Source organism: Ctenocephalides felis, unplaced genomic scaffold, assembly GCF_003426905.1.
Source record: "Ctenocephalides felis isolate EL2017-DRISC unplaced genomic scaffold, ASM342690v1 CF-g0.4_SCAFFOLD_03572, whole genome shotgun sequence".
NCBI classification, from domain to species: Eukaryota; Metazoa; Arthropoda; class Insecta; order Siphonaptera; family Pulicidae; genus Ctenocephalides; species Ctenocephalides felis.
Genome location: NW_020539726.1, coordinates 10,175,511 through 10,199,525, shown reverse-complemented (window position 1 = coordinate 10,199,525; position 24,015 = coordinate 10,175,511). Strand labels below are relative to the sequence as shown.

The 24,015-nt window shown below is 27.7% G+C and overlaps 1 protein-coding gene across 3 annotated transcripts; it reads left to right on the top strand.

Annotated features, from left to right (window-relative positions):
- The first annotated feature begins 182 nt into the window (after positions 1-182).
- LOC113387733 (alanine aminotransferase 1-like) lies at positions 183-23,087 on the top strand. Of its 3 annotated transcripts, none has more exons than XM_026625101.1 (7): positions 183-254; positions 10,790-11,055; positions 15,968-16,057; positions 18,679-18,967; positions 20,129-20,463; positions 20,814-21,020; positions 22,680-23,087. In XM_026625101.1, the coding sequence occupies exons 2-7, from the start codon at positions 10,813-10,815 to the stop codon at positions 23,085-23,087; spliced, it is 1,572 nt and encodes a 523-aa protein (XP_026480886.1). In that variant the 5' UTR covers positions 183-254; positions 10,790-10,812. The 3 variants fall into 3 exon arrangements, with proteins under 3 accessions (XP_026480886.1, XP_026480887.1, XP_026480888.1); XM_026625102.1 differs by lacking the exon at positions 183-254 and adding an exon at positions 9,662-9,741; XM_026625103.1 differs by lacking the exon at positions 183-254 and adding an exon at positions 9,682-9,779.
- Positions 23,088-24,015: the final 928 nt, after the last annotated feature.

The window sequence follows — 24,015 nt, the reverse complement described above, 5'->3', positions numbered from 1 at the left end:
TGTTGCACTGAAGGTTCAGATATTCATGTCACCAAGATCATATATTATACTTAATGGCAGTCTACTGAAATTTAATCATCATACACTGGTATATATATATATATATATATATAGTGTAATCTCACTAATTCAACACTTTGAAAGATTGCCATGTCCAATAATTCTGTACCCATGGAGATGATTACATGCCAGGGATGGATGGTTAAATAAATATAGAAAGCTTATGCTTGGTATCCGTCGATTAATCATATCAGGTGAGAAATTATCATTATCAAGCAACGAATCTGCCGTACAGCCTTTGTACTGCATTTTATAAATGAAATAAATATAATCTCTAATGCAGATAAGAGTGGCCTATTCTGGAGATTGTTGCGCAATGAAATGTATTATTTCATTCATTACCTAATACTTTTTCAATATAATTCAGTAATCTGAGAATTTCAATTTTGTATGGAAATATGCTTGTAGAAACATACTTATATTCTTGAGTAGAAAATTCTATTTTCTTGCATTGATTAGTCTGCACAACAATCGCTCAAGCCGTTTTTTCGTAATTAATAGAAAAGTTTTTTTTTGTACAAGTTTTAACAAAAAATTTTGAGCTGATTTTAAAAATCCAGAATTTATTTGAAAAGTTAGAAATGTCTGATTAGACTTTGGTAAAGATCGATTGGGACTTTCCTTCGTAATTAATTGTTGATTTTTGGTTAAATTTGAAATTGTTGATAATGGATTTTTATGCTCTTCAAAAATAGACTGAAATATTATTGACCTGCGATAAGTCGTTTAATTTAAATAATTTAATTTATTATTTAAATTTGGAATAACGGGTAGCGTTTTTGTGAGAAACCAAAAATTTCGTCGAGGTTTTTGTGAAAACGGCTGCACCGATTTGAAAAATTTTAATATTATTTGATGAAACCTCATGTTCATTAATTTTTCTAAACAAGCTGCGGTTATTATTAATATTCGTTTGAATTTCGATATTTGTAAAATTATGTTAATGGAAATTTGAATTGATTGACTCTCATAATGATTTGATTGAGTATGCACTTGCGAGCCTAAAATTATATATCAGTATTTCCTTCATTAGAAAGTAATTTATATCACTTATCATTCATGAGCTACTGTTCAAAATATATTTTTCCAATTTGATATTTCAATGAATAATCCTAAAAATTTTCAATGCTTGATAAAAATACTCTTTGCCTATGACGTTCGAATCGATTACAAATCGCAATAAAAGTGTTATGATAAATAATATGATAATCTTGCCCTTGATTTGTGCAATAACAAACATTTCGTATTGGGTCGTTGAATAGGTTAGTTCATTAAATTTTAATTATTTGTTCTATTAATAAGTTGGGAGATTATGGTCATTGAGATATTACTTCATAGCAACGAATTTTGTGTTACAATTTTTCGATTTTATTTTATTATTATTATATTCTGATATCATACAGAAGGGCAATAATATTTAAAAAGAAATTTGTTTATTGATACGGAACTCAAAAATTAACTGAAAAGCCAAAGTACAAACTTGTATTGATATTAGAACAAATGTAAACATTTAAAACATCCTAGGATTCTCGACGTTTCAATTCATTCTGAATCGTTTTATATCAAAATTGCAAAAAGTTTTGTATATGAGTTGACCTTTCTACATTTTCTAAAAAAAACAGCTTAAGCAACCAATTTCAAAAATTTAATAACGATTCGATGCGATGACTGGATTAAGACTCTCGTTGACTAGTTTTATGCTAAGATTAGCAAATTTGTCAACGTTATGGTAAAAAATCTTGAGCCGTTTTTAAAAATTCAAAAACTGTTCGAATGATATTAGGGTGAATCGAGCAGATTAGTTGCTGGTAATGATTGGCCGAGTTGTTTGTTCATATTTTTTTATTATTTAATTATTTTTACACCTATCCTAAAATTTCAAGCGAGTAAAATTGTGGAATAAACATTATGGCATTAATAATACAAAATTTACTGATCATTGTAAAAGATTATGAGATTGGCAGTAGTGTTCTGGTGGAGTTCTCTGACGAATGGATTTGGGTGAACTTTCGAGGCTTTATCGTATATTGTGCACATGGTGGCGTCTTTTGGATGGATCAATCAATTTGGAACGTACTTTGGAAGAATTGATCATAATTAATTGTTGAACTAGCTGTAAGTGGAATTCTGTCTTAAGGCAATTAAGGCATCGTGCCTCAAGGCAAATTGCTGGAACTTCCCGTACCAAAAATTATTATTTTTTTAAAAACGATTAACATTTTTGAAAAAAAAAATACTTTGAAAAAATAAGATTTTTGAGAAACTATAAATTGGACAAAAAATTACTTTTTTTTGAAAAAAAATTTTTTAAAAAAAAATTTTTTTTAATTTTTTTTTGTTTTTTTTTTGAAAAAAATTTTTTTTTCTTCATTTTGACATATTGTGGAAGATCTGAAATTTTTTTCAAAGCAATCGTACTGCTTTAACTGCATAGGGACAAAATATAAAGCGCGTAAGCGCCGCGTCGCTGTCTAACGCATAAGCATTGGTACGGAACCCATAGGAATGTTAACAAAATGTATACTTATTGTTAAAATCTCTATAAAATATCTGATAATTTGATGTGCATATGTCTAATGATCATTTTTGACCGCCAAATGGCTCATTTTTTTAGTTTTTCCTCCATATCTCCGAAACCGCTAGACCTACCTTCATGAAAATTTTATCGATTCTTCATCTTGTCAATACAAGTGAAATGTTTTTTGAATTATTCCAATCGGACGCTCCGTTCTCTTAAAAACTGAGTTACCGTTTTCGGCACTTTTTGCCCCGTATCTTCGGAACGGCTAGACCTGCCTTCGCCAAAAACTAATCAGCACGTCTCCTTATCAATACGAATCGAATGTTTTTTGAATTATTCAAATCGGTTGATCCGTGTTCCCGAAATCGTCGACGAAAATTTGTATCCGCACATACATACACACACGTACATACATACACACACACATACACACACACACACACACATACATCCATTTTTTCTAAGGTATGCCAAAATGTTCAGAAACCTTTGAAACGTAAAGATATATAAAAATTTTCATTTTCGATTTTTTTGCGATTACTATAACTTGCCCTACGGGAAGTTAAAAAGAAACTTTGCGTAGCGGTAGAGTCATGTTCTAAAACATTTCAAACTATATTAAACATTTTCAATAAAATGTTTATTGAAATATTTAAGGCTTTTTAACAAAAAGTGGATAATTTTATAAATCCATTGATATTTGCAATAAAAAACCGCACGCTTTGGAGATATAATACATTGATCAGATAAAATGAAAAATAATCTCTATTTTAAAAAAAAACGCGAATTTCCGTATTTTAAAAATTCCAAATCTCAATTATAATTGTTCATATAATCTCAGTTATATTGTTAATTAAGTCGATTATTTGCATATGAGGCGTAATATCCAACTTGCCTTAAAATGAAATGCCACTTACTTTGTGGTTTTGATTATCGTAGATATTTTTTCGTCGAATTTTACAATGGTATTTGCTATATATACCGAGTGCGTGTTTACCTAACTTGTTAGTGAAAGCAACCTTGTACTTGAAAAATAATTACTAGGCCGTTGGTTCCCTTAAAAAACGCTGTATAACTTGTAAAGTGTGAATATTAAGCAAATATTGACAGTTCTGAAATTTCGCATGATTTTTTTTTAAATATTAGCGTTTTTTGCTTTTGCGTCACTTATTTACTTGCAAATTTAGTTATATTTAAAAAAGTGAAAACGCAACTGTAATAGTTGTCTTTTGTATTTTGTCCTCTAATATATATTTAACTTCTTCAATGTTTTTAAAAATATTTTAAAGAATATGTTAAGAATTGTGCAATTAAATTCTATAAATCATTTTTGAATTTAAGCACATATTGATAACATAATCATGACGATATTCCTGCTAAATATATTATGAAATATAAATATAATCTTTAATAAAGATTCTTTATTGAATTTCATTACCGCGAGAGTAAATGCAATCTAAGATGCAATCACATTTTCAATAATAAATGATTCTAAAACTCGTCATCAATAATAAATAAAAAAAGATATATGTAAGTGGCATATTGTCTTAATGCAAGTTGCATGAACTTCATAATATATAATATGTAAATGATGGACATAATCTACTGAATATAATAATATTTATTAATATTTATGAGTAATTTATAAGCTAGTTGTTGTAGAGTGACTTACGATGTTTGAAACTGTTGTAGATTATACAATTTCGTACAAATTTGCCAAGTTTTTTTTGACAAATTTTTAAATAATATACATTTATTGAATTGACGAACAGGCGTTTTAAGAGCGTGGACAATATTCTAAATTTAGGACAATTATTTTTAATATTCACTCAATTTGGGATATTTTTTAAAAACTTTCATTATAATTGTAAAAAACAGTTTTTCAATTGAAAAGAAACGGTCCATAGATTTTTATAAGAACTAATTAGCACGATTATCGATTTAGGACTTTTTTAGAAAACGTTGACAAAAAATTTAGCAGTTATCTGCTAATTCTGAAGAAGAGGCTCGTTCGATCGTATCGGCTAAACTAAACTAAACCTAATTAATCGACGATCATAAGGCTTTTATTTTTTTGAAATTGGTGCTGCCGTTTTTAAGAACAAAAAATCAAATTTTGGCTTACATATATACATGCTTACTCCACCACATATATTATTTCTAATGATTCAGAATAACTCGAGAGCACATAAAATCAGCAAATCCGATTGTACAACGTTTAGCTTTTGCTACTTTGTGATTTATTTAAAAAAAGTTGCAATATAAATATTTTATTAAAATATTGATAAATAGAGACATTATTCTGTGATATATTCATTTTTTCACCGACTATTTAAATTATTTTAATAAATTGGTTCAATCGGCTGATATTATATTAACATTTTAAATATATTAATAAAAATTGTGAAGATACATTACAACATTGTAAATATTTATTACAATTTTGTGTGGATACGGCCAAACCGACACTTTTGATCTGACTAAGCAATCATATTTTAATTTATAACGTTCAGTAATTATATTCAAAAATAATTAAAATTCTAACGGCACAAAGCCTTTCAATCAATAAAATTTACTTTATAAATCTGCATACATGCCTATAATACTTTCAATATGGGAACATTAGCACAATGAACTAATGCATATTAATGTAGAGCCAGGAAAAATTTACTAGCAATTTCCAATGCCGTCAACATTCACTATAATTTTATGATTAATAGTTCTTTATCGGATAGGATTATATATGTTACAATAATAATATGTGGATTTAGTGCAGTTTAATAATTTTTAGAGACTTGGTTTAAAATAGATAATATACAAGTTGTGTTATTGTTAAAAATAGTAGCGGATTATTAACTTTACGTAAATTGTGATAGTCGTTATGTTGAATTAAAATATTTTCAATATTTTTTCATAAATTTATAATGGTTTTTTACGTTTTTTAAACAATATATATATATATATATATATATATATATATAAACATTAGGGTGGTCCTTAATATGGACATTTTCAAATTTTCTTGCTCCCAAGGGCTCAAATGGTTCCAAATTGATAAAAAACAATTCTCTGAAAGTTTTAACTCTCAATATTAATTTTTAGATAATGCGCAATTCAATCAAATTTCGTATGGAAATAGCATGGAAAAAAATTTGCAAATTAAAAAAAAATTGTATGTATAACTTAGTGACAAATGAATTAAAAGTGAAAATTTGTGTCATTTTTTATTGAAAATTCGACGCTCTGCAAAACAGTTTTTTTATCATTTGTTTTGTAGAGCGTCGAATTTTGAATAAAACTCATTCATTTGTTCGCTAAATTATATTTAAAAAACATTTTTAAAATTTTTGAAAATTATTTCATGCTATTTCCATACAAAACTTTGATTGAATTGCGCTCTATCTAAAAGACAACATTAAGAACTAAAACTTTCAGAGTATTGTTTTTTATCAATTTGGAACCATTTGAACCCTTGGGAGCAAGGAAATTCGAAAATGTCCATATTAAGGACCACCCTAATATACATGTGTGTTAAGTTTTCTGTATAGTTATTATTAATTGTTTCATTGATTTAATTCTGAAATAAAAGCGAACACTATTTTTCAATTATTTCATTAAACGTTTCGAGAATATGGGATATTTTATTCTTCATGAACTATTGATAACAAATAAAAAAATACTTTTATACGTTTATTTAATTCTTTTAGATTAAAAAATAATCATTTTTTTAAATTAATTACTTGTGGGCGACATGAAAATAGAATTGTCTTGTGATCGGGGATTGCAAAGAATATCACGGTTCTAGATTTGTCAGATAAAACTTATGTACTATAATTTATAAGATTATAATTAATTAGTGAAAATAGTTTTTACTAAATATTGAAGATTTTCCAAATCAAACACTTAACAAATTCGAAAATATATCTAGAAAGTACGTCTTCAATCTATTGACTACGTTTTGATAATAAAATTTCCAATTTATTTACTTAATCGATCTTAGGTATGCTTAACAACCAAACGTATTTTTTATTCAGCTTTATCATTATTGCAATTATGTTTTTTTTATCACTCTAATTCGAAAAAAAACTCTATAATGTACAATTAGCAAAAGATAGTATTTTATTATCATTTAAAAGTTCAATTTTATTTTGACATCAATATTTGGTGTAAATTTCAATAATTATTACATCAGTAAAGTTTACTAAGTTTTTAAAAAAATATAGGAATCATAGAATTGTTTTGATTTGAGCCTAATAAAACCTTTATAATATAAATGTATTTGTCACATGAATTATTGCCCAATGCATATATTATCAAGTGCAGTATGTCATATTGATGCACATAGTCAAGACCGTTGAGGGATTCTAAAAGTGTTAAATAATTGATTGTACTAGCCGGGGCGCATGGCATCGTGCCTTAAGGCAAATTGCTGGAACTTCCGTACCCAAAAATTTTTTTTAAAAAAGATTAACATTTTTAAAAAATATTTACTCTGAAAAAAATAGAATTTTGAGAAACTATAAATTTTTGACAAAAATTTACTTTTTTTGAAAAAAGAAAGACTTTTTGTAGAAAAATTTATTTTGAAATATTTTTAAAATTCTGAACTTTTTTTCAAAGCAATCTTACTGCTTTAACTGCATATAGAAATATCGAAGCGCGTAAGCGCCGCGCTGCCGTCTAACGGATAAACATTGGAACGAAACCCATAGGAATGTAAACAAAATTTATACTTATTGTTAAAATCTCTATAAAATATCTGATAATTTGATGTGCATATGTCAAATGATCAATTTTGACCGCCAGATGGCATTTTTTTACTTTTTTACTAGATCTCCGAAACAGAAGACCTGCCTTCATGAAAATTTGATCAGTTTTTCATCTTGTTAATACAAGTGAAATGTTTTTTGAATTATTCAAATCGAACGTTTTGTTCTCTTAAAACTGAGTTACCGTTTTTGGCACTTTTTGCCTCATATCTTCAAAACGGCAAGACCTAATCAGCACGTTTCCTTATCAATACGAATCGAATGTTTTTTGAATGATCCAAGTCGCTTCATCCGTGTTCCCGAAATCGTTGACGAAAACTTGTATCCGAACACACACACGCGCGCACACACACACACACATACATACACATACATCCATTTTTTCTAAGGTATGCCAAAATATTCAGAAATCTCTGAAACGTAAAGATATATAAAATTTTTTATTTTCGATTTTTTTGCGATTACTATAACTTGCCTTACGGGAAGTTAATTAATTATCTTCAAATGGATAGTAACGTATCTTGTTATAATAAAAATATTATTTACACGCTATTTATATAACTTGATTTTTTTCGACGTTGATATTTGATATATGGAATTAGTAGCCATTCCTTGAATTGAAAAATTTAAAAATATTCTCACTTCTTTATTTGAACGTTTTGACACTTGATATGTTTTATCATGTGACTTTGATTTAAGAAATGGTGAGTTAGGCATCGTTATTTTATCAAAAACTTTGGATGTTAAAATGTAAATTTCTTTTTTATAATTGTAGATTTATTAATTAAAATTTTCAATTGAAAAAAAAATTAATTTTGTTTTCATTCTCCTTTGTTTGATTTCTTCAATTAGAACATAACGTTTAAATAGAGAAGTGAAAATATTTAATCATTTTTTAATTTGAAAAGAATTTCTTTTAGTAAAGTATTTAATTCATAACACTGTTTTATTTAACGTAAAACCATTTTCAACAAATTCTTCTGTTAAAAATTCCATTGAAAATTTTCTTTAAAAAAGTATTTTTAAGGTAATGCCTTTGATGAATGTAAAATATCTTACGAGAGTCAGAGAGAGAGGTTCAATTGTTTTGGCTTCTTGGTGAAAGATTTTTTAAACTTTTTACATGATGCATATGATCTAGTCACAAATTTTTAATTGTTTACTGCGACAACCACAAGTAATTTTTGATAAAAATGTAAATTGTAAATTTACTTTTGCGATAACTACAAGTATTTTTTTTAATTTGTTCAATAATTTCATCATATCTGTCTGTTTATTAAACGGTGTTTATAGCTAGATGCCTTTAAATTAATTTTGTTATATTAATAAATAGTAGTTTCTAATAATACAAGGGAGTAAACTAACAAACTATTTTCAAAGTAATTCAAAGTAGAGACGAAGTAAATATACATATATTCTTGAATTAATGTCGGATATGCAAAACGTAGAAATCGAATTTTATTATACGGATAGATTTTAATAAACTAATAACATTTTCAAAGTTGAAAAAATGAATACCACAAAGTTTTCATATTTTAAGTTGCAATAGGAAAAATGATTTTTTTTCATATTATTACGTTTTAAAGGTTTCTGAAAATCGTGGCATGCCTTAGAAAAATAGGATGTATGTATGTGTGAATGTATGTATTATAATTCAAATTTTTGTTGACGATTTCAAGAGCACGGATTAACCGATTTGAATGATTCAAAAAATAATCGTTTATAAGATCTATGTTTGAAGTTTACTTGTAATAGCTCAAGCAAATGTCCTCGGCATTTTCAACAGTTTAGATCAACCGAATTAAATAGGTTCCCAAATTTACAAAATCTTTTTTAAATTTTTTAAAAAAATTAAAATTTTCAAATTTTTTAAAAAGTCGATTTTTATTAAAATTCAAGTCTCTAAAAAATTTTTTTTTTTCAACATTCTATAGCTTTTAAAGGCCTTAAGGCACGGTGTCATGTACCATTTTTTTTTTCTAAAAAATTCATGAAATAATATCGAATGACTTCTTCAAATTAGCACATGCAGAACGTGTGTTCTTCGTATATTAGAAGACACGCGCCCTGCGATTGAGGAACCCATGTGCTAACGTTATGTTTTTCATAAACTATTACACTTATGAATATTGCTACAAAATGTGTATTCAAATATCTTTGCCAGTTCGGACGCAGCATCAGAATTTGAAGCACTAAGTTAATTAGACGCTAAAATTTTTTTTACATTTTTTTTTTATTAAAATTGTTTTTTATTTTTTATTTTAAATAAAAATATTTCAAACGTTCTAGAAAATTAATTGATACAATTTGTGAAAATTAATACAATTGTGGTTGAAAGTGAATTTTAAGAAAACTGTGATTTGTGAATTCATTGAAATTATTTTTAAGAAGGTGATTTGTTAAATATTTATCACATTGTTGCGCATCTGGTAATTATTTATCATACTGTGAAAAAATTATTTTTTCATAATAATTCACATTTTTCTAATAATAAATTAATTGAATTGAATCTAATATAAAATTAATTATTGATCTGGATTAAATATGTTTTTTGTATTTTACGAATTAAACAATTTTTGTGACGTTATATACAAATTTACTCAATTAAGAGTTGTTACTTTTCACACGTTATTAACTCAATTTAATTATCATTAGGTTAATGAACATTTGCAGAAGGCTATATTAAATTACAAAAAAGTAAATAAATAAATTATTGTTACATAACGGTTTTTGAATATAAACAACCGCAAATTTGAAGCTACATATTGCATCATCTTGAATATCAAAAATATAAAGGTTGATAGTCGAATTCAGTGACAAATCCACTTTAATCTGATCAAACCCTTATAGAAATAATAGTCAAATAATAAAAAAAATATTTTAAATGAAAATACTAAAATTAATAGCTTTTTTTAACTTTTTGAATAGTGAATTTTTGTGTTACTAGAACTTTCATATTTTTAATTTTAGTAAAAAAATATTTATTTTGAAAAAACTTTTGGTGTTAGGTACAAAACGTTCAAATTCAATTGAGATTTATAGTAATTATGTTGATTGAATAATATTTGCGGATAGAGATTCATTTTATTCTGAATGTTTTAATTCTATATATTAAGGCTAATGGTTTTCTTGAATAAAATATAAATCATGATTTCATAAATAATTTATTCATTTGTACATATGTTAAATTTTATTTTTGCACTAAAAGGTTGAATACCACTACAACGCGAGCCGACATGATTCATTTCATTCGTTTTATCAATATCGATAGAATAAATCTGTAGAAAGAAGCTGTAAAAATGTTAATCACATGGCAACAACGGTCAACCTATGACCGTTCAACTTTTGAAGCTTAATTAAATCTATGGAATTTTCGCTCGCGATTTTATCAATTATATGAACCCACATATTGAAGTATGACGAACTGGTTTATTTACAGAAGTGTAATATTTAATCAGAAAGATGCAAAAGATCACAAGAGCAAGTTTGAGTTGCAGAGCTATTGTTGGATTGCAGAAGAGATGTTTGGCACACTTGCAGCCTTCCTTGAAACCACAGCCTAATTTGAATGGTCTGCACGATCAAGATGATCCCAGCAAATGGATCAATATGGATATTATCAATCCAAATATTAAAAAAATGGAATATTTTATTAGAGATCCATTGGTTCTTCGAGCAAATGAAATTATCAGTGAACTAGAACAGGTTAGATTTTTTTGTAGTCATAAGACGACAAGTAATATTTTTGAATGTGATCTGCAAAACTATTCAATTATTCAAGTTTTCTTTACATTTTTGAAAAATCTATTACAAATTGGTCAAGTATATGGGGAAAATTATAACAAATTTATCATTGCATGTTTTTGTTGACATACATCGGAAATTTTGAAAATTGTCATGTTATGCTGTCAACATTTATTGCTAATCAGACAGATCTTTTTGCATCTGCAGCAAATTGAAATATCTTTCCGACGTCATAGAAGTTTTCATGCATAATATATATTAGTTTAAGATGTATAACCAATAATTAGACATTTATTCTTCAATAACTCCCTCGTCTGAATTTGAAGATTAATGAAAATTTTCTTATATAAAATATATTAAAGAAAATTAAAACTTAAAAGCTTGAAGCTTAAAATTTTTTGGCAACTTTGAAAAAATTATATTTTTGAGAATTTTTAAATTTGTGAAAAATATTGTCTTTTTAAAGAAAATTTTTTTTCTTGATTTTGATTTTTTTTTTAAATTTTGATCTATTATAATATTGAAGCGCGTAAGCGCCGTGTCGCTGTCTAACGGATAAACATTTGTACGGAACCCATAGAAATGTGAACAAAATTTGTACTAATTATTGTAATCTCTATAAACTCTATAAACTATCTGATAGTTTGATGTGCCTATGTCTAATGATCATTTTTGGCAGCTAAATGACATTTTTATTTATTTTTTTCACTCGATCTCCAAAACCGCTACGCCTGCCTTTACAAAAATTCAATCAGTTCTTCATTTTGTCAATACACTTTAAATTTTGTTTGAATTATTGAACTTTTAACCGAATTATTAAATAACGGTAGTCAATAATTTTCTGTTATTTAGTAATATCATTAAACTTGTAATTACTCATATAAGGCATGAAATCTAAATGGTTAAATCACTCACTTCTTTTGGTATGTGCAAATTTTATTTTCCGGCAGTATTTTGATACTCAAACCTAAAGTAAAAAGCTTTGTTACGACGTCTTTTTATACTTTTCATAAAACTGTTTTTTTTTATAATTAACTAAATTTTTGAAAATTTTGTTTTTATATATTAAAAAATTGTTACATTTCGCTTTTAACTATCAAAACTCATACATATATGGATATTAAACCGTACATTAACCAATATCATTGTCTTCTACTATGACCAATTATATTAATATTCAAATATGCTGCAAATTTATTAATATGAAAAAGTAAACAAGCAACTGGATAGTAGCAGAAAGAATTTTTTATATTATGTGTATAATTGTGACCGGTGAATTCATAGCGGTCTATAGACTCTTTATTTAATAATTTAAAGTTTTAAACAATTAATAGGGTAGGGCGGGGCACGAAGGTCCAATTTGATTAAACCTATTATATCACAACAAATAATACATATCTAACAAATAACTATCTAACTATGTTCAGTAAAAATCTCATGCATATGCATCGTAAAAATAGTTTTTTTTTAATGTTTTTCAAAAATGTGTAACCTTGGCGTTTTTACCCCATAGACGAGGTAAATTGGCACATCCAGGGGGCACACAGGTCCAATGTCTTATTTTAATTTTAAAGGGATTTTACAAAATAATAGCTGCATTATTCAGCCAATGCAAAATATAAATATCACAGCGATATCACTATATATAACCTTGATCTGGTATTTCGTCAGAAATAATCATCAGTAGAGTTGGAATAACAATTTATTTAATCTATCTCTCTAAAAATTGCTTCTGTTAACCCGATTTACTTTTTTATTTACTATTTTTTATTTTTTACACCTATGCTAGGGTAAAGATGCCCACCCAGGTGTTTGCTTTTATAAAGATTATATACAAGAAACTGTTGAATCTAACTTAAAATTAACAGTACATCTTATAAAACTTATAATTTTATTATTTATAAAAAATTATAAAAAGGTCTGGTAAACTAAACAACAGTACTCACGACCAAAAAAAATAACAACAGTAAAAATACTTTTGCTATGGATTTTCAATCATTTATCTCCAGTTAGCAATGTAGTAAGAATAAACTCTGGTTATACGTCTTTTTTTCCTCTTCTTGCTAATATCGTTGTTAAAAAATTCTTATTGTTAGTTTTACTGGATTTTGAGATATCGGTGGTGGACTTTTTTACCCGCAGACCTTCAATCCATGCTCTAACCTTTATAATAAACATAAAAAGTATACGCGAATGCATTCTCTATAACAATTGTGAGAATTTTGAATAAAATGAATAACTTTTTAGATATAATTTTGTCTGTACGTATTTGGGTGTTCATAATAATATAAAATGTGAATGAATACTCTGTAAAAAATCAAGAACAACAAAATTCTTAGATTTATCTTTATCGTTTAGTTTTTTTTTTATCATTCATCGCAGATCTGTTTTAAAAATGATGCAATTTATCAGTGTGCCTAATAATATTTAATCGGTGCCAAGTTGAATCACCTTTTATCGTAACATTAATAATGATCTTTTGCGATTTTATAAATTTCTATAGGAAACGCAGTTAATGTGTTAATGTGGATGAATACACGTCGCCACGTGTCGCTGATTTGTTATTTACATTTATTGTATTTACGCTTTGCAGCGCGTAGTGCGCGTAAAACTGAATTATTAAATTATAGAATAGATAGTTGCGCAGATGCAATATTAAAACTAACACAAAAAATTTACAACTGTAAATAGTAATTACAAACTAGTGGTGCGTGCCATCGTGTTTAAAGGCAAATTGCTGGAACTTTCCATACCGATAATTGAAAAGCTTTAAAATTTTTTGAGAATTTTATAAAAAATATTTTTTTTAATTTTGAATTTTATTTAACATTTTTGATAATTTTGAAATTTTTACAAAGCGATCGCGCTGCATAGCTGTTTTAGAGACGAAATACCTAATCGCGGTTAAACATAAGAACACGGAACCATATAAATGTTCCTCTCTGTCTTGAACTGGTACGAAAACCATATAAATGTAATCAAAATTTGTACATATTAATAAAATCGCTATAAAATATCTAATAATTTCATTTTTTTCAACTATTTTTATTAGCTATCCGAAACCGTCAAACCTGCCTTGCCAAAAATTTAATCAAATCAATGCAAGTAAAATGGTTTTTGAATCATTCAAATATGACGCTCCCGTTCTCTCAAAAACTGCCATTCTCTCAAGAATTGCCTTTTTTCGGATTTTTTGCCCTGTATCTTTGAAATGTCTGGACCTGCCTTTGACAAAACTAATCAGCACGTCTTCCCATCAGTAGGAATCGAATGTTTTTTAAAGTATACAAATCGGTTTATCCGTGCTCTCGAAATCGTGGACGAAAATTTGTATCCTGGCATATATACATACATCCATGCACGCACACATACATTGATTTATTCTTATAAACGGAACGTAAAGATTTGCAAAAATGTTCGTTTTCAATTTTTTTGCGATCATCATTACTTATATACAGAAAGGTAGTAATTCTTAACTTAAGGTTTTGCATGTCTCTACCTTTTAATGGTTTCTGGAACATTTTAACATGAATGATTCACAAAACATTCAATTCCTATTGATTTAAATTTTGAAAAAAAAAATGAAAATATTCGAAAATGTTATATAATCAAAGTTCTTGAACATTTTAAATTGCGGTACGGGAAGTTCCAGCAATTTGCATAAGATACTATGCAATGCACCACTAATTTAATGCAATTTTATACAGCGTCTACATTGCTATATATTCAATGATAGCTATCATTTGTAAAAAACTTATTATTTTTGCATACTTTTGGATAAACAATCTTTTGTCATATTCAGTTAATTTGACAGAAAAATACCTTAATTAATGTGAAACAGTACAATTTAATGTCATTAATCTTGTAGCATGATTAAATAATTACTGACTGGATATTGTGTTGAAAAATCATATGTTTCATGATACCCTTCAACACAATAACTTTTAATTCAACGTAGTAAATATTAATTTCAGCATTGCATTCAAGGCTAATCGTAGTAAACAATGATAAGCTACTTTAATAGTATTTGGCATTTGATTCGATTAAAATCTTTTTATCCACTCAAAATGAACACTCTTATAAATACTTTCAATATGAGAATCATAGAAATTGTAGTAAATTTTATATATTTATGTTATATAAAATAAGATTTACCAACTCATTTAACTTAGCACGACTGGCCCCAATCAGGGAAAGCTTCGCAAGTTCAAGAGAATAAATATATTCGCACACTTCGAATCATTCACATCATTTAATTATTGATATCCGATGGGTATTTTCAGAGGCTCATTTTTGACGGTATTTTCATTATTTTTGGTTTGTCCATGTTGATTACCATGTTATATCATATTTCTACTCTAACAATTCTGCAACAAATTTTGTAATTCGGTTCCTGTTTTTGATACTACGACGAGACCATCTGCATTCTTCATAATGGTGATTCTTTTCTCTCCAAACCCTCAATTATTACTCTGTTTCAAAATAGAAAATCTATATAATATATATTTATAAATAATTCCGTCAATTAGTTATATAATAAATATTAAAACTATATTTATACAAAGAAAGTATTCCTGGTCGTCACCAGTACATTGCTTTGTCCTCCATATGTACCCCAAATTGGATTCATTTACAACCAATTATCACTCTGTAAATCAACATTTGCTTCAATACTAATTTCATTACATAACTTTTGATCTTGTGCGTACTATTTGTTTTTGTATTATTCTGCGATTAGCAAGGATAAACATTTTACAATCGGGATGACTAAAAAATAAAACGTATTTTGCAAAATGCGTTTTCGCTTTATACAAACATAGCATTCATAGTATTTATTTTAGTTATAGTTGATAATAATTTTATGTATTTTTAGGGTGTTAAGAAACCATTCACAGAAGTTATTAAAGCACATATGGGTGATTGCCATGCTATGGGACAGAGACCAATCACATTTATAAGACAGGTATTATTTACCCAAATATTTAAAATTATTTAATTTGATAAAAAAATCAATATTTGTATTTTATGCAATGGTTTGTTTTCATAACTATTCGTTTTTTTAATAGATTGCATTTTTAATAAGTACATCCATATAATAATTATTGTTTATAATCTGCAAACGCAACCTTGATATTATGCGTCGATTATAAATTAAAGGTTTTTTTAAGTGGTTAATTACATTTGATATTTTTACTCTATTCAGAACTAATATAAATTTATAGTTTAGTATTTTAATAATTGAAACAAATAACCAATTTGAATATTTAATTACAAATTCAACTTATAAAAAACTGAGGTTCTTTAATAATAACTCTAATGACTCAACTTCTGATTATCATATGTTTTAATTTCATTGCTTATAAATTCAATTTAATATAAAACACACATTGAACACTTTATTTTATTTTGTCTTATACTCCTACAAGGAATATTATTTCAAAACATTGAAACTTGCTCCAGAAGTCACTTTTAAAATTGTGTTCAGAAATATTTTTAGTGCATGTTTTTAATGATAATATGAATAATGTTAATTAATGGTAGTTAATTCCAATGATTGATACATAATTCAACTTGATGCAATGCTAACTCTACTTTATGTTTCCTAATTATATAATTATGTAATAATAACAGTTTTTTTTTCTGAACGATAATAAGTGATTTCGACAAATCAATTACCTTTATTGAATTCTTACAATTGGTCTATTTCTAGTATTTACTCAATTTATAGAACATTATTGATTGAATGATGGTACCGGTGGTGAAAGATATTTGTACAGGGGTAAATCGTGTTTAAAACATCTACATAATTTGAATACATACATAAGGTGTTATTAACCTTAATAATAAAAAAATCTTAAAAATTACTTACCACTATGCAAGGTTTCTTACATTAAGTACTATATGTAATTTTATCATGAAATACGTTAAATTTTAACTAATTTAAAGTTAACGAATTGGTAAGGAACGTTTAGTTGCACACTGATAAGGCGTTATTTCATATAACTAGTCAATTTTCAATTATTTAATAAAGTAATGATCAGTATACTTTTAAGTGATAATATAATTTAAAGCTTAATTTGTAATTATTATATGCACTTGCTATAACCATTTTTTTATTTCAAATTTTTTCATTTGCCAAGTTTTAAAGTAATTATCAGTATACTTTTAAGTGATAATATAATTCAAAGCATAATTTGTAATTATTATATACACTTGCTATAATCAATTTTTTATTTAAAATTTTCATTTACCAATTTTCTCTTCCGTAAATTAAATCTTCATATAAGGTTATTTGTTGTATATAAAAAGATTTTCTGGTTTTGTATGGTTTTTGAAATTTCTTTAACAAGCACGAATCTTTTGAAAATTTCGGAACTATCAAGGACAAACATTCTGAATCCAAACATTAAGAGAATATTGCCTCTAGAAAACGCAAGATAGAAATCCTGAATGGTCAATCCGGGACATATGATCACCTATACGTATTTTATATACAGCTATAGTTGCCGCATACTTCTGTTAAATGCCAAATCCAAACTAGCTGTAAGTGGAATTCTGTCTTAAGGCAATTAAGGCATCGTGCCTTAAGGCAAATTGCTGGAACTTCCCGTACCAAAAATTATTATTTTTTTTAAAAACGATTAACACTTTTGAAAAAAATTTACTTCGAAAAAATAAGATTTTTAAGAAACTATAAATTGGACAAAAAATTACTTTTTTTTGAAAAAAAAAATTTTTTTTTTTAATTTTTTTTTTGAAAAAAAATGTTTTCTTTATTTTGACATATTTTGGAAGATCTAAACTTTTTCTCAAAGCAATCGTACTGCTTTAACTGCATAAAGACGAAATATCGAAGCGCGTAAGCGCCGCGTCGCCGTCTAACGCGTAAACATTGGTACGGAACCCATAGGAATGTAAACCAAATTTATACTTATTGTTTAAATCTCTATAAAATATCTGTTAATTTGATGTGCATATGTCTAATGATTATTTTTGACCGCCAAATGGCATTTTTTTTTCCTTTTTTTACTAGATCTCCGAAACCGCTAGACCTGCCTTCATAAAAATTTTATCAATTCTTCATCTTGTCAATATAAGTAAAATGTTTTTTGAATTATTAAAATCGGACGCTCCGTTCTCTTAAAAACTGAGTTACCGTTTTCTGCACCTTTTGCCCCGTATCTTTGGAACGGCTAGACCTGCCTTCGTCAAAAACTAATCAGCACGTCTCCTTATCAATACGAATCGAATGTTTTTTGAATTATTCAAATCGGTTGATCAGTGTTCCCGAAATCGTCGACGAAAATTTGTATCCGCACACGCACACACACACACACACACATACACACACACACACACATACATCCATTTTTTCTAAGGTATCCCAAAATATTCAGAAACCTTTGAAACGTGGAGAAATGCTAAAATTTTCATTTTCGATTTTTTTGCGATTACTATAACTTGCCCTACGGGAAGTTAATAAAATAATTATAATTTGAAAATGATGGGTCTAAAAATAACATCTGTACTATTTTTTACATCAATCAATAATGAAACATGTGTCTAATGATATCCTACTTTCAGGTATTGGCTTTAGTGGCTTATCCCGCTCTAATGGACATACCAGGAATTCCAGATGATGTCAAGGAAAGGGCTGACACAATTTTAAAAGGTTGCAAGGGATATTCAGTCGGTTCTTATTCTGAACCTACAGGACTAGCCGTCATACGACAACATATTGCTGATTACATTGAAAGAAGAGACGGAGGTGTACCATCTAGCCCCGATGACATAATGTTAACCAGCGGAGCTACTACAGCAATCACAGATCTGATGAATTTATTATCATGTATCGTGGATAACAAAAAACCAGGTAATGGTGATCAAGAAGGTGATTAAGATGTTATCAAATGTATCAAAATAAACTTAAGGATCTGGTGATTATATAATTCTATTTCTACACTATTAATGGAAGAACAATGATAAACGATCACTTAATAATGCCAGTTCAATTAATATCATTGACTACTAATAATAATTTTTTGTAGTCATTTACCATGCTACTTCTATTATGTTTCTTCCACATTTGGTAGAACTTCTCTTGATTTACCATACTATTGCTCTAAATTGCTGATTTCCATAATACCTCATTTTCTTATTGATAAAATAAATAGCAATCAAAATGCTATATGCTATTATAATAAGATTAAAATAAAGCTCATATTGTTCTTAAAAAAATCTATATAAATCACTCTAGTCAATAAATTTCTAATTAATGCTAAGGCAGGTCAATAGGCCATTGAGAAGTGGTCTTATTACCTTATTTGATAATCCTCAATTTTTTATATATAAGTACTGTTTCTGTCTTTTATTATTTTGTCTACGTAAGGTGTCTTTAAGTAATTATGAATTAAATTTGGAGACGTACCGATGTGCATCTGAAATATTTCCTAAATTATTTGCATCAAATTCTCTGCATCTCACTTCCATAAGTCCACACAAGCTTCAGATGGGATTTTTATATCAAAACTTTTAGTGAAAATTATCAAAGAATATATAATGTACTATTCTAAATATAATTAAATGTTTGTATGTAAATCCATAATTCTGGCACAATAAAAATGTATCAACACTTTATTCAAGCCTGTGTGGCTTGGGCAAAGCACATAAAAAAATAACTATGTAATTACTCCATATTCGTACATAACTATGTATAAATAAATAATAATCATGAATTAATGCAATAAAACCAGAATGCATGAAATAATTATGCTTTTTATAATTTGCCTTGTTTATTTATTTAAAGACAATAACGTACTTATTCAGAACGTATCTCTTATTAGGTTAGCTTGAATTAAACTTATGTCGAGTAGTTTATTTAATCAGTTGTTTTAATAATGAATACAGCAAACAAATCTAAGTAAATTAATAAACTATTTGTAAACATTATGACGTTGTTGATTATTGACGAATTATTTTTATATGATTTGTTAACTTTGAAACTAATTAAATTCAATATGAAATATTCTCACAGGTGTTATGGTACCTATTCCACAATTTTCTTTATACTCCGCCAACATAACCAAATTTAATATGGGACAAGTTGGGTATTACCTTAATGAGAGCAAAGACTGGGCACTGGACATGGATGATCTAAATAGAGCTGCTCGGGAAGCTAAACAAAATGATATTATTCCACGTGTTCTTGTGGTCATGAATCCTGGAAATCCGACTGGCCAAGTATTACACAGAGACAATATAGAAGACATAATCAGATTCGCTTACCAAGAGAAATTGCTCATTTTCGCGGATGAAGTATACCAGGATAATGTTTACGTTGAGGGCTGTAAATTCCACTCCTTTAAAAAGGTAAGGCAAATGTGAACTTGAAAGAGCACAAATTTATAATGAGTTTTGTATTTTCAAAAAATGACCATAAGTCAAAGCTAATAAACACAAAAAATATTGAATTAATACAATTTTCTCTCTAGCATAGGTATTTTACTGCAGAAATTTGTGGAAAAATGATTCTTTTAGAAGATTTTATATCCTAATATATCAGTATTTATTAAGAAGTTTTAATCTTTTATCAATAATTGATTCAATTATCGATTGTTCCATTTTTTGCTCACTACTTTAGTCAAACCTTATTGAAATTTGACTAACATAGGCATATTTTTGGAACACACGGGTCATATTATATACATGTTTTTTTTTAGGTTTTACGAGAAATGGGACCTCCCTTCGACCAAATGCCTCTCATATCTTTTATGTCAACTTCTAAAGGGTGGCACGGTGAATGTGGGTTGCGTGGTGGGTATATGGAGATGATAAACTTTGATCCAGACGTCAAAGGTACTTTCTTAAAAGATATGGCAACCGCTCTCTGTGCTTCTGTTCTTGGACAAGCAGCCATGGATGCCATCGTAAGTTGTAGTAATATGAAAGATATGACACTTTGAATTTTTATGACTTCTTAGAATATGTATAAAAAGAATCAGACATTGTTATTAGATAAAAATTAGTAGTACCACCTACTAATAGGATTTTATAAGAAATTGTGACTGCTATAATTTGTTTATTATAGTAATTTTACATGATCAGAGTAAATGTTAGATATCAAAGATTAAGAGCTATTTTTTGTATATCGGTGAAAAAAATTATTATACAATTTAAAATTTTTAAATCTGTATATTAATAAAATAAAATATAATAATTTATATTTTTTTTAAAGAAATTCGTGTCAAATAACCTAACGTCAAATAAAGTAACAAATATTTAACTAGTTAAAAGTGGCATTTAGACTTAAGGCAAGTTGCATTAACTTCTATGTAAGAATTTTGAATTTTTGATTTTTTTAAATTGATTCAGAATTGAGAGCTAAAACGTGGACGAAACGTTTTTCATTTTTCTGCTATTTACAAAGAAATGGCTCACCGATCTTCGCACAAAACTGACAAAAGATAATCCATATACATCAATAGGCTTTTAAATATTTAAATCGGTTCAGGCGGTTTCGAGCAAACGTCGATGAAAGTCCTAATTTTGACAAACGCCAAAAATGATACTAATTTTAGCAAACTTTGACGAATTTTTAAAATTAAACGACTTGTCGTAGGGTCGTAATATTTTAGTATGATCATAAGACTATGGTAGGTATTAACCGTAAAAAAATCATGAAAATCGTCGAAAAAAAATTTCCTTTGAAAAGTTAAAAATATTCATATATATTCTCCTTCGTTGAAACTTTGCTTTTCGAACACGATTTTCATACTTTTTTCCTACTACGCGGAGCCTAAATTGCGACAGGCCTCCGATAACACGGTACTCTCATAAGACGTTTAAGTTTAACAACCCATTTTTCTTCAGCGCGGCCTATGAATGACTCTAGTAATTAGATATTGTTGTAAAAGTTTTTAATATTGGTTTTATTATCGACTATTTTATTTTTCACAATATGTTCATATAAACATGTGAGTTTATAGCATAGCTGTGTACGATCAGGTTTGGTAATGTCAGAGATCTTTCACAGAACGATAGTATTTCTAAAGAAAAATCTAGTATTGTTTTGTGGAAAATAGGTTTTTAGTTATAAAATACTTATAACCTCTTTAATTCATTAAAAATAATTAATATTTTTTTCATCATATCCTTGAATAATCTTTTCAATTCGATGTAAAACATTTTATATTTTATATGAACTCTTCCATTCAATAAAAACAATTTGTGATTTATCAGATATTTTGCACGTATTGGTTTCCAATGCAAACTTTCCATATAATGCGGTACAGTTGCTGTGATTAGTACTAATCATGAGTTTCTTATAGCACGGTTCCCCTACAGTACGATTCTTACAATTAGAACATACTACGTACTTCCTTCCATATATATTTTAAGCGCTCACCGCGTTATTCGAGGGTAGATTGTATATGATAGCTATTCCCGTGCTTTTAGTTGCGGTTTTATTTTGAAAAAGCTAACAGTATTTTTCATTTTTGCGTCATTTGAGGGTGAATTGTATGTGATACCTATTTTTGTTGCAGTTTTATTTTAAAATTTTAACAGTTTTTTTTATTTTCTTGCAGATCAATCCTCCCAGGCCAGGAGAACCATCATATGAATTATTTATGAAAGAAAAACAGGAAGTCCTCGATTCATTGGCAGTCCGCGCCAAACTCGTGGCGGACGCCTTTAACAGCTTTGAAGGATTTTCCTGCAATGTTGTCCAAGGGGCCATGTATGCTTTTCCAACTATAAAAATTCCACCAAAAGCGATTGAAGCAGCTAAAAAGGCCGGACAGGCTCCTGATGTTTTCTACGCATTCGAACTTTTAGAAAAGACTGGAATTTTAATTGTGCCCGGAACTAGCTTTGGACAAAAGCCAGGAACTTACCACATGCGAACTACAATTTTGCCACAGACTGATAAATTGAAAGAGATGATGAACAAATTTGCAAATTTCCACAAAGATTTTGTGGCACAATACAGGTAAAAGATTATATTAATCTTAATTTTAAGCATACTACTTATTATTTTGGTTTGAATTAGTTTATAAATGTATAAGATTAACTCCATTAATTGCCCAAGAATAGCGGGCACGTGTTTTGCCATCTATCAAGAACATAGATGTGAATTTCTTCATTGTCTTATTCATTATAAGTAATTGACAAAATATCTCCTTTTATATAACATATTAAATAATTTCAGCTAAACTAATGTACCTGCAGCCATTGGCGAAACAACTCACGAAATTATAAGTATCTAATTGTAAGTGAAATCAACAAAATATCTGCGTATGATATATTTATTATTATTGTGCATCTGTGATCTATTAAACTATTTATAATTATATGATTTCTCGATCGAATACAATTTAAATTGTAAACAAAATATATGTACAATGAAATACAGCATTGATGTGATATGCATTTGAATTTTCAGTGCAACAGAAATTCATTTTTGCATCAATAATCTTTCATTTTAATATACTAAAACTAAATAAAAATACTGCTATCAGTGACTAATGATGAAAATATTGTTCAAAATATTATTATCTCTTAAAAAACTATTAAGCAGAAATTTTATTTTTTCGGTCAAAAATTAAAACTTTATAAGCGGTAAAATCGGATCTTTGGATATATATTGTACCAGTATGTATATATTCAGGCATGTTTTTTAATTAAATATTTAAAATGTCTGAATATGTTTGATTCTTCGAGACATTAATAAATTATAAAACAGAGCAATATGATTAAAAATTAATCCTTTTCACTCGTTAAATGCAGAATGCCGGGGCGGAAAGGTTTAATATATAGATTGAGTGCATATGTAATAATTATCGGCCTTTTTAATTCAATTGATTTTTATCGATTTGTAGAATATATCTGATATAATGTAGGTTTCGTACAAGCGTAAAAGAT

What these genes read in the sequence shown, in the direction of transcription:
- LOC113387733 (XM_026625101.1), top strand. Translation starts at nt 10,813, where the DNA reads ATGCAAAAGATCACAAGAGCAAGTTTGAGTTGCAGAGCTATTGTTGGA. An exon ending in TTATCAGTGAACTAGAACAG is followed by an intron (nt 11,056 to 15,967) that starts GTTAGATTTTTT and finishes ATGTATTTTTAG; the next exon opens with GGTGTTAAGAAACCATTCAC. An exon ending in AAGCAGCCATGGATGCCATC is followed by an intron (nt 21,021 to 22,679) that starts GTAAGTTGTAGT and finishes ATTTTCTTGCAG; the next exon opens with ATCAATCCTCCCAGGCCAGG.